The sequence below is a fragment of the Littorina saxatilis genome, linkage group LG1 (genome assembly GCF_037325665.1).
Source record: "Littorina saxatilis isolate snail1 linkage group LG1, US_GU_Lsax_2.0, whole genome shotgun sequence".
Taxonomy (NCBI): Eukaryota; Metazoa; Mollusca; class Gastropoda; order Littorinimorpha; family Littorinidae; genus Littorina; species Littorina saxatilis.
This window is the reverse complement of record NC_090245.1, coordinates 2,663,066-2,675,132: the sequence shown is the minus strand read 5'-3', so window position 1 is coordinate 2,675,132 and position 12,067 is coordinate 2,663,066. Positions and strand designations below refer to the sequence as shown.

General features: G+C 40.8%; 2 protein-coding genes across 2 annotated transcripts in view; one reads left to right on the top strand and one right to left on the bottom strand.

Annotated features, from left to right (window-relative positions):
- LOC138967381 (neural-cadherin-like) overlaps window positions 1-12,067 on the bottom strand; it is a 54,126-nt gene that overhangs the window by 24,893 nt on the left and 17,166 nt on the right. Inside the window, exons 6-7 of the mRNA XM_070340294.1 lie at window positions 11,472-11,580; window positions 10,982-11,108 (exon numbers count right to left, since the gene is read on the bottom strand). Coding sequence (XP_070196395.1) covers window positions 10,982-11,108; window positions 11,472-11,580 — 236 coding nt within the window. The remainder of the gene's footprint in view (window positions 1-10,981; window positions 11,109-11,471; window positions 11,581-12,067) is intronic.
- Window positions 3,759-8,426, top strand: LOC138959343 (uncharacterized). Its single transcript, XM_070330773.1, has 4 exons — window positions 3,759-4,056; window positions 6,776-7,369; window positions 7,654-7,730; window positions 7,934-8,426. Exons 1-4 carry the CDS (start codon window positions 3,855-3,857, stop codon window positions 8,114-8,116), a joined length of 1,056 nt encoding a protein of 351 aa, XP_070186874.1. The 5' UTR covers window positions 3,759-3,854; the 3' UTR covers window positions 8,117-8,426.

The following is a 12,067-nucleotide window of genomic DNA, read 5'->3' as shown; positions in this document are numbered from 1 at the left end:
CGCTGAGTTAGAGACAGGCATCAGCATAGCCAACAAGGACACAGCGCTGAGTTAGAGACAGGCATCAGCACAGTCTACAAGGACACAGCGCTGAGTTAGAGACAGGCATCAGCATAGCCAACAAGGACACAGCGCTGAGTTAGAGACAGGCATCAGCATAGCCAACAAGGACACAGCGCTGAGTTAGAGACAGGCATCAGCCCAGCCAACAAGGACACAGCGCTGAGTTAGAGTCTCGCATCAGCCCAGCCAACAAGGACACAGCGCTGAGTTAAAGACAGCAGACCTGTTTACCCCCATACGCGTTTTGGAGTAATGCTCAGCCCCAAAAATAGTAATCCTGGCACAAAAATAGTAATCATCCAGCATTCGTCGCCAATTACAACGCACATGACAACTGTGTCTGCGAAACGCAATCATGCACATATATCCATCATTCACAAACAAAACACATCAGTCAGTTTTTGTAGTCATCATAATTTCAACGAAGATCACATCAAAAGCACATGCATCACTGATTCTTTTTCTTTTGCTCGTAGTAGGCCTTTTTCAGTGTGTCAAGCGCTTCTCTACTGCTTGCCGAATGAGTGAGGGCGAGACTTCACCACTAGAATAAGGCTCTCCAGCGTCTTATCAGACAGACATGATCTCTGGTCAGTCCTGTGCTTTTTCACCCCATTTTGCCATTGAAAAAACAATGCCAAACATGTGAATTGATTAAAAAAATAAAAAAAATAAATAAAAATTTTTTTTACATTTTTTTAATTTATGAAAATCGTAGTCTTGACACGGATAGCGGAATGGCGTATTTTTTGCAGAAAATCGTAATAAATTACGCCAAAATCGTAAGGGTAAACAGGTCTGAGACAGGCATCAGCACAGCCAACAAGGACACAGCGCTGAGTTAGAGACAGGCATCAGCATAGCCAACAAGGACACAGCGCTGAGTTAGAGACAGGCATCAGCCCAGCCAACAAGGACACAGCGCTGAGTTAGAGACAGGCATCAGCCCAGCCAACAAGGACACAGCGCTGAGTTAGAGCCTCGCATCAGCCCAGCCAACAAGGACACAGCGCTGAGTTAGAGACAGACATCAGCCCAGCCAACAAGGACACAGCGCTGAGTTAGAGACAGACATCAGCCCAGCCAACAAGGACACAGCGCTGAGTTAGAGCCTCGCATCAGCCCAGCCAACAAGGACACAGCGCTGAGTTAGAGACAGACATCAGCCCAGCCAACAAGGACACAGCGCTGAGTTAGAGACAGGCATCAGCCCAGCCAACAAGGACACAGCGCTGAGTTAGAGACAGACATCAGCCCAGCCAACAAGGACACAGCGCTGAGTTAGAGACAGGCATCAGCCCAGCCAACAAGGACACAGCGCTGAGTTAGAGACAGGCATCAGCACAGCCAACAAGGACACAGCGCTGAGTTAGAGACAGGCATCAGCCCAGCCAACAAGGACACAGCGCTGAGTTAGAGACAGGCATCAGCACAGCCAACAAGGACACAGCGCTGAGTTAGAGACAGGCATCAGCCCAGCCAACAAGGACACAGCGCTGAGTTAGAGACAGGCATCAGCACAGCCAACAAGGACACAGCGCTGAGTTAGAGTCTCGCATCAGCCCAGCCAACAAGGACACAGCGCTGAGTTAGAGTCTCGCATCAGCATAGCCAACAAGGACACAGCGCTGAGTTAGAGTCTCGCATCAGCCCAGCCAACAAGGACACAGCGCTGAGTTAGAGTCTCGCATCAGCATAGCCAACAAGGACACAGCGCTGAGTTAGAGCCTCGCATCAGCATAGCCAACAAGGACACAGCGCTGAGTTAACGCCTCGCATCAGCATAGCCAACAAGGAAACAGCGCTGAGTTAAAGACAGGCATCAGCACAGTCAACAAGGACACAGCGCTGAGTTAAAGCCTAGCAACAGCACATATAAACACAAGAGCTACAACACCAAAGAAAGGCACAAAATAAAGGAGTTGCAACTCAACATTTGAATAGATATATTATACAACATGTTTACACTAAAGAGCTGTCACCGGCCCCAAAAGTTCATAGTTTTTTTTCTTTTTTTTTTCTCCTTTTTCTTTTTTTGTTGTTTTCTTTTACATTACAGGTTACATTTCCATTAGATTACTTTTTAATTCAACAACAATTTAATTAATGTCTGCGTGTATGTGCGTGTGTGTGTGCGTGTGTGTGTGTGTGTGTGTGTGTGTGTGTGTGTGTGCGTGTGTGTGTGTGTGTGTATCAGTGTGTGTGTGTGTTTGTGTGTGTGACAGTGTATGTGCGTGTGTGTGTGTGTGTGTGTGTGTGTGTGTGTGTGTGTGTGTGTGTGTGTGTGTGTGTGTGCGTGTGTGTGTGTGTGTGTTGTTGTTGTTCCCATAATTCTGTTATATAATACATTTTCAGCGGGACAATACATAACAGGTTAATTAATCCAACGCTCGATAGACAAAGGCGAGAATTTACAAATTACCAATTACAGTACTAGTTTTCAGCACAGCATCATACAGCGCATATATAAATAACTTTACATTAACAGCACAATACTACTAGTTATCTATATTCTTATACACAGTTCAATTTTACTAGAAATTTCGAACTCGAGCTTGGTTCTGAAATAAGATCTTCATGTTAGTTTTTGGATTTCCGTACTTAAACTGGCTTATGCACATTTTCGATATCAATATAAGGTGATTAATTATGAAGGTTTTCTCTCTGGGGATATCACGTGTGAAATATCCAAAAAGAGCCTCTTCGCATCTTAACTTTATATTTTTGCCTGTACATTTAAATATGTACCCTTGACATTCCTGCCATATGGGTTGCACTGCTCTACACTGCCAAAAAAAGTGCTCGATGAAGTCGGTTTCGTTACAATACTGACAAAGATTTGTTTGACGAATTCCCATCTTATGTAGCAAAATATTGGTGGGATATATATTGTGTAAAATTTTCCAATGCAATAGACGAAGACGGGTTTCTGTCGAGCATTCGTTAGCTAATTTCCAGTGTTTATCTTCTAATGTAATATTTAATTTGTTCGACCAAAATCCAGCTGAGCTTGGCTCCTTTATCTCATAATTTAACATCTTTAGGCGAATTTGGCGTGGAGATAATTGTATAAATGGCATATGATCAGAACGGGCCTGACCCGTATCACGCAATAATAGAGCTTTAATGGCAGTCTGTATTGCATTATATTCAAATAGGCGAGACTGTTTATATCCAGTTCGTTCACATATTTCCTCAAAAGAGCACATGTCGTTATCGTTAAAAACATCTTTAACAACGCATATGGGGGAGAATCTGAAATGGCGTCGAATGCCTAGTCAGCCACTTCAAACGTATTTTCTGTCTGACTGTGAGGTTGTTTTCCTTGTTGTGTGCATGGAACGTGTACAGTAATGAATAAAGAAAGAGCTGATGGTATTTAAAATGGTTTGGTGGGAAGAATGTAGCTATGAGAAGCAGAATTTGCCCAAAAATCACGAGTATTTTGCCCGCCATTTTGTGACACTTACTTGGGTAGGTATACTTCGAAGAAACTAGGTGGCACACTAACAGACAAAATCAAGTAGATGAAACTGAAACACGCGCACAAAAGATTCAGCTCACAGTACAAGCACTTGAAACCACATCTGTAGCCTGTAGTATTATTTTTTGCAACATATTCTCGGGTCACGGCGGGCGTTAGATTTTCGTGTCAGAAATCACGTAGGCACTTTCCAGGCATTGTCTGGCGTTGATGTACGATGGCAGAAAGAAAACTATACGATAAATTTAAGGGACAACACAAACAAATAAAAAAGAGACATTCATGATGATATCGTACGGAAATTACTATGAAGATGTGTTCTCCTCGGTCTTATTTTATTTTTTCGTGTCGTCGATTTTCGAGACTTCGTACTTCGGTTATACTTCATCGCTTTGTTTTGCCTATTTTTTTCCCGCGAAAAGTTTGGAACATGTTAATATCCACTTATCTTCTGGTTCATTTGCTGTCCACGATGTGTGACCCGGCACCCAGCGCCGAAAATGCGGAAGGTAAGTTGATACCATTTTGGGCATCATGTAACGCCCTCCAGTTACTAAAAAATCACTGTTTTTTTGCTTTCTTTCACTTTTTGTGTGGTTATTCTTGTATTAAAATATAATATTATTGTTCTAAAAACATTATGGGTTGATGTCGGTGATTTGTTTTCACAATTTGATGACTGGTTCGTGTTCTGAAGTCCGGCAAAATTTGCCGATGTTCATTTCAAGGGGTTTTCGTCGTTTTCTTTGTTACCTGTACGAATAATAATGATTTTAATTTTGTTTAATCCAGAAAGTGATTCAAACTCGGAAAACACGAGTTTAGTTATGAAAAATAAATAATAACGGAAGAAGTGTATTTCCGAACCCGGAGCTCGTTACAAACACCAAACGAATACCGTGTAGCGTAACGCCCACCTGCACTTGATGTGATTGTATTTGTTTCTTTCACTTATTTAATTTAGCTTACAGTTTGGAAAGACAGAATGCAAACTGAAACGTTAGACACGCATTTTGTTCTTTTTACACATGAACGTGCTGAACTTGTAGGCGTGAGTTACCAACACCACATCCAGTACAGTCGTCTCAGTGTAGGGAAACGCGCTCTTACTGTCGTCAGAAAACTTTTCGCTCGATTGTCGCTATGTTAAAGTAATTGTCTTATTTTTCTTCGTTATTCAATAGTATTAAACGCACTCGCCTTTATCTTGACCTTACACGAAAAAACACTGTGGCAGACAGCGGTAGTTACGGAACACAACGGTGGTTGTTTTCGTCGTGTATGTAACTTACTGAGGAGTACAAACTAAGAGGTATTAATACATGATTTCTGTCTCTTTCATTTTTTTAGTCTGTAAAAAACAGGAAATCGGTATTGGTTATTATTCTTTGGTTCGTTAAGTTCAAACCACGAAAATGGTTTTGCAAGGCGTTGGTTTCAAAGACGAAGGTGTGTCAATATCTTGGTGTAAGTAACTTACATCTCGAAGCAGTTGAAAAAAACACCCCCCCCCCCCTCCCCCCGTTCCCTCGCTTTTCCTGACGATAAACAAAATCAGTAACACCACATCTTTCTTTCCATTCACTCTTTTAATGGTAAAAATTCCTTAATCGACGGAGTTGGTTTCCAACGCGATTTCGAAATTACGTTCTTCGTGTAGGCTAACTCGCTCGACCAAGAATAATGACGAATTTATAGAACCTCTGCTCACAGGTTTTCCTGTTGTTGTTTATTTCTCCTGCTTTCCCTTGTGCCAGTATTTGGATGAAGGTTGCATTAAATGTGTTTTATTATGCATAATGAAGTTGGTTACATACACCATACCACGGATGTTTGATTGAAGCATGCGGTGAACTGTAACGCACTCCGGAACGAGACCTTGCTGTCGTGGATTATCACTCGCTTTCAAGTTTTACATTTGCGCGAAGGCACTGTAATGAGCGATATAATGTCTTCGAAGTCACATGTATTTCAGGGAACTGTAAATAGTTATTCAATATGTGGTCTATTAGAGTTAGTTACATTTCACTGGTGTAACGTAGATCAGACGTGTCGGTAACTCCCACGCTCAGAGTAGTTTTCCACTCTATTAACCTTTGGGTAGCGTGATGGTAGGCCTATAGTGAAATGGATTCAGTTGAAAATGCCCAGAATTTTGAGTATTCTCCGTGATTTAATTCATCTCGACCATCATTTCCTACGAATGGGTTACCCAACACCAAAGTTGGTGTCAGTAACGCGCTCCGGCTTGCAAAGATGCCTGCTATCGAGCAATTCGAATGGAGAGCAAAGTTAATAGAAGGATTAAACAGAAAACTCAAAGTATTTCGTGTAGCTGACAGATTTACCCATTTAAGATGTTAAAGTTATGTATCTGCTGACTGACACGGAGCGCGTTACACTACACGACACAACGGCTGCAGGTAACCAACGCTGCTGGCGACAGTACTGTCCAGTGTCGATTTTTTTTTTCGCGGTGTGCACACTGTCAGTACCACTTCACTCTCTATCTTCCTTGCCTCCACGGACGGGAGCCTGCCGCAGTTCCAAGGAGGAGGGAAGGGGGTGGCGCAGGGTGGTGGTGGTGGGAGTGGTGAGAGAGGTGGTACTGCGTGAAAGGCGAGCGTGGTACAGAGCCAGAAAAACACAGTGCACTGTTCGCTGTTGTGACCACAATCTGATGCTCAGTGTCATGTACGCGGCATGTGTGTGTGTGTCTGTGTGTGTGTATGTCTGTGTAAGAGTGTGTGTGTGTGTTGGGGGGTGGGGTCGAGGGGTAGAGGAAGGGGAGATAGAGAAGAGTTTAATTGCTAGGCGTTCCTTTTGTGATTGTTCTTTGTAATAAAAGAAAATTATTACACACACACACACACACACACACACACACACACACACACACACTCAGTATGTTACAGTACCCAGGCTGCCCCCATTTTTAATATAGATTTGGTAAAATCTGCTTGTTGAAACGTCTAAGACTAAAATCGAACAATTTTAAATCTGGAATACACAAGGCTGTAGTACTGGAGTTTTCAGCTATGGGAACATGTACAATGACCAGAAAGAAAAGAGAAAGAAACCAATTACCTTATTCTACTGGACAATGATTTGGTGTGTGTTTTTTTCCCGCTGGGGAGGGGAGAAGGGTATGTATATTTTGTGTTGTTGATTTTGTTTTATTTATATTTTTTACCGTGAAACTGATATGAGCTCATTACACTCTTTCAGAAAACACAGCAGAGCCGTCTTCAAGTGCTAAGTACAACTTGCGGATTAAACTGAAAAGACCCGTCAACTGCAGTTATGAAGAAGATGAGGAAGATGAGGGGGATGGGGAGATGAGGATCAGGCTGGCCTGTGAGCTCGCGCTCAATGCTGAGTTCTATCTCAGCGATGCATCATTGAGTGTGGGATTGCAGGCAGGAAAGCCTTACACAAAATTCTATGCTACATATACGCCACAGTATACCATGCAAGTCTTGACACCAGCAGTAATCCGCGAAATATATGAGGGAGAAGTTTTGCAATGGACGAAAAACGGAACATATGCTGGAATGTGGGAGCTGCATGCTCTCAGTAGCGTGCTTGGCACTACAATCCACTCCATCTACCCACAGTATGGAGGTTTCAATGTGAGACCTCATTTGCACAGGATTGTCCACCCACGAAGGCCAGCAGTACCTCCAAACTTTGTACCAGGAGTCATGTGGACATCAACACATGGAACTGCTGCAGCAGCAAACGTCTGGGCGCCAAACCACTTTGTTGCTTGCTTACCCAGAGCTGCAGACGGCCTAAACAGCACCTCCTCTTCTTTCATTCGTATCCTTTTGACTTATTATTAATATGACTACGTAATTTACTGGTATGCTTCAGTTACAACTTCCCCAACTATAAACAATACCCTTTTATCCAGTTACAAAATGTTACAGAGATTTTAGTTGGAAAGTAGAATGCAATACAAACCATTTGTTGTATGTATTTCATGAACCTATAGCTAGTGATTGTTCTGTGCATTTTTAATTTGTAACCAGTGAAGTTACTTGCCAAACAACCATAGGCACATGATTCAGTACTGAACTCAGTTTACCTTAACCAAGGACAAGCTCAACTCAAGCCAGGGGATTTCATTAAGGTGAAGGTGCCAAAGAAGAATGGATCAGCTGTCATTTACATGGCACAGGTGAGGATGAAGAAAAATATGTGTAAGACTCATTAACTTCGGCGACGGAATAAGTGAAGACCATTTATTACAAATGCAAATTTTAATTTCAAGTATTTCTGCTATGCCAGTTTTGCTTCTCCGCCTACAGAGTATTTGTGCATCCTATGTAGAGCCTCACCACTGTAGTAACACTTGGCTATTCTCACTTCTCATTTACACAGGTCACACAGAAAGAAGGAGGGGTCATTTCTGGACGCTATCTCAAACCATGGGGAGCAGCTTGGAAATTCAGTGATGCCCTCTCATTTGTCGAGGAGTATCAAATTCCTCTCCAGGACATAGCGGAGAAGATGGACAGTGCTGTTCTTCATGATGACGGACGAAACATCTACTATACCTTTTGAACAAGCCTGCAGAAACATGTCAACCATTTGCCAGAGCTTTTGTTGCTGAATAGCACAACTCTTGACACTGAAACTGATAGTTTATTTTGCAAATGATTGTGGTCTAGCTTGGTTTTTTTTTTCTTTCTTTTGATGCTGACCTTTTTTCCCTTTTACTCTGTAGATTGTGAAATAGCTTGGAAGATACTTGCTAATCTTGTAGTGTACATGTTTGACACGTTTTCTGTCTTATTTTCTACAAGACCAAAATGATTTTTTTTCTTCTGCAAGTTGTAAGATAACTGTGCCTTGCAAAATGCTTTGTTCTTAATCTGCTTAATACTTTCCTTATATAAAAGATGGAATGTTGCAAATGATGTTTTAAAACGCACATAACTTTTTCTCTGAATTACCCTTACACGTTGCATGTATAATATGCCTTAAAGACTAAAAATGCTGTTTTGATTACTATGAAGTTAACAGTTGGATTAATAATGGGGATATTTTCATGCCCTTATATTCATTCAACTTGTAACCTACAGATTAACACGGTACCCTGGTTCTGAGTCAGCCGTTTGTCTCAGCGAAATGACACGTTCTTCTCTTTATGAAGTATTATGTTCGCTATACCCTGTTATAATGAATAAACAAATATATTATATCTATACATTGTATATATATAAGTGCACCAAGATTTGTGGCTACCATAAATTGCAATAACTCTAATCAGCTATTTAGACTGATGGAAAGCTTTTTCTTGCTTAATCTTATGAAAATGGACAATTTTCGTGATATGTAACTTACTCCAGGGCATTCTGTAACACTTTACTTACTGTTTCTCTCACACAACTCACTGCAACCCTTCATGCGGCGGTGAACTATGCAAGCAACCTTGTTCCTAACATTTCAACATAAAATTAGGGTACTGGCAGTACATTTTCTGTCCTGAAAGCAGGGAGAAGTAGTGTTTTTGGTAACAGGTAACCAGCACCACAGTGGGGCTTGATACTCAGCGGCCTAAAAAAAGATATGTCTGTGTGCTGCAGGTAATATGTATGAAAAAATCATAATTTGATAGTTTATACTTCTTGAATCCTTGCACATTTATGCTTTCAAACTTTATAGTAAGTGCCAGGGAGTAAATTGCCGATAACAGGCAAAACCAGAAACAGGGTACTCAGAGATTTGAGAAAAAAATATTGCTTATGTACATAGTAAAGACATTATATTATCTTAAAAAACATTTCCAGACACCCAAGACACTTATAATGAAAAGCAAAAAGCAAATCTGTGTGAAATCAGTTAAAAAATGTCAAAAACTGTGTATCAGCAGCATCTTTGGTGAAACTGTAACCTACTCCAAGATTCGACTCATGAGACACTGATGAAACTTCATCAAATTGGACAAGATTTTGTGCGAAGATACTTGGCTGTGCATAGAATAATTGCATGGAATCCAAATTTGCAAAACCTTAAAGTGAAAACAACAGTATAGATATTGTGATGTGACACGGTGATGTGTAACCAGCTCTGTATTTTATTTTGACACTCTACCACTTCAGACTGTTTGCCGATATTCCTTTTTCATTTATGTGAACACATACTGCATGGATTAATAAACTTTATAGAGGAAATAAAAATTGTTTCTGCTCACTTGTAATTTTGCCCTTTGTGTCACAAGAATTCGACACCATTTCAAATTCTTCCCCATATTTTAGCCTTTATCCAGTCATTCATGTATAGCGTTTGCTTCCTGTACCTTATATTTGTATTATTCCATAAGGTTTGATTGCGTACACTTATCTGCTGTTCATCACTGCTTATGTCTTTGATCTTGTGTTTATTGTTTAGCCAGGTGATAAAAGCTTGTTTCCAGAAATATTGCTTTATGGCACCTAGTCCTTTAAAATTGTCTGCACTCACATTTGAGCGCAGACAGCATAAGCGTTCGCCCAGATTTAAAAAGGATGCCAATGGAATCTGTTGCCACTTTGCGTTACTTCCGTCCAGCAGCCTCATAATCCATGAAATTAGAAATGATGTTTGTACATCTTTGACATTAATCATTTTCAGACCTCCAAGATTTGTCTCTTGGCACATTACTTTTCTATTAACTTTTTCATAAGCTCTTTTGTTTGAATATTTTTTCTTCCAGATAAATCGGAATAGAGATGAATTTAGCTTATTGAGGAAGTTTTCTGTGGCACATAGAGATTGCAGTGCGTAAGTAAACTGTGACAACATTAATGTTTTAACTATACAAATTTTCCCCATTATACTTAGGTTTCTTTTCGACCATGTTGCTATTAATGAATTTACTTTATGTAGTTTAGGTTCCCAGTTTTCTTCTATGTTGGAGGCTGGGACAGAGTTGTTGAAATGAATTCCTAAGATTTTGATTTGTTTTTTCCAAATAATATTACATGGTCGGTCAGCAGAAAATTTATTTGTACCAAGCCACATTGCTTCTGTCTTTTGATCATTCATTGCTAACCCTGAAAATTTTGAAAACTGAGTTATTAGATGTAATACGTTTCTTAGGTCTTTCTCATCTTGTAGGAAGAAACTAATGTCGTCAGCATACATAAGTAGTTTAAGAATTTCACCATGTCTATCAGAATTCCTTGGCAGTTTAATCCCTTTAACATCTTGATCTGCACGGATTTTGATTGCTAACACTTCGAGGGCCAGAACAAAGGCTAATGGTGAAAATGGACATCCTTGTCTTATTCCAGCATCACATGGGAATGGACTCGAGATCCATCCCATGTAATTAATACTACTCTCTGTATTTTTTGTTAAAGTATCGACCCACCTAATAAAATGTTTTTATTTTATTTTATTTTATTTTAAAAGTGCATAGTTAATTAGCTCAGAATGTCTTACCGCTTGATACGAATGACGCCTTCAAAGACGCTGGAAGTATTGTGCGTTACAACCTCAAAGTCCTCTGTTCCCACCAGCGAGTAGTCGATGTGTGCATTCACCCCGGTGTCCAGGTCTTGTGCTTTCACTGCACAGCGTACAATCAGGTTGTCCACTTCGGATTTGTTATACCGAGATTTGTAAATCTTGTGTGTGTGAGTGTGAGTGAGTGAGTGATTGAGTGAGTGAGTGAGTGAGTGAGTGCGTGCGTGCGTGCGTGCGTGCGTGCGTGCGTGCGTGCGTGCGTGTGTGCGTGTGTGTGTGTGTGTGTGTGTGTGTGTGTGTGTGCGGCTGCAAACAATGATACAAGTCAAAACATTTGCTTGAATGAACAAGGTAGAGGGAAACAATGAGAGCAGAAAAAGATTGAATAAGAAACAAAATCAATGATAAGAACATGAAAGAACAATTTATCAATAGCAGAAAAAGCTTGAAGTTGTTTTGTCTTTACCTGTGAGGATGTCAGTCCCAACAGCTACGTTCTCTACCAACGTTGCATCGTAGCGAGATTGGTTAAAAATGGGCGGGTTGTCATTCATGTCTTCTATCTGAATTGTCACCTGTCAAACACAAATAGATTTTCATGTAATTCAGCAGTGATAAGAAACAAAGTAATACATACATGTAGTGTTAATCACTGCAGTTACACGTTCGCGTGAAGCGATATCAAAACATTTAGTCAATATGTCAGGTTGAAACTAAAAGATCAACATTAAAACAAGAGGCGAAGCCTTCAAGGCTCACGTAATAAATCGACAAACAGTAACACAAACTCAATCACTCCGTCACACATACACACACACACACACACACACACACACACACACACACACACACACACACACACACACACACACACACACACACACACACACACACACACACACACACACACAGTAAGCATAGGTGAAACTGTGCAAGAAAGCGAGACCCTGGATCTGCCAATTAGTCTCGGCCCGCTCACAATAACAATGACCGAGACTTTCAGTAATTCCTTTGCGTGACGTCTAACCCTCTTACGTCATAATGTGACGTCTTCAAATAGTT

Excerpts from the sequence above, each read along its gene's own strand:
- LOC138959343 (XM_070330773.1), top strand. The coding sequence starts at position 3,855 with ATGAAGATGTGTTCTCCTCGGTCTTATTTTATTTTTTCGTGTCGTCGA. Across the intron at positions 4,057-6,775 it reads CAGCGCCGAAAATGCGGAAG|AAAACACAGCAGAGCCGTCT; the intron begins GTAAGTTGATAC and ends ACACTCTTTCAG. Across the intron at positions 7,731-7,933 it reads CTGTCATTTACATGGCACAG|GTCACACAGAAAGAAGGAGG; the intron begins GTGAGGATGAAG and ends TCATTTACACAG.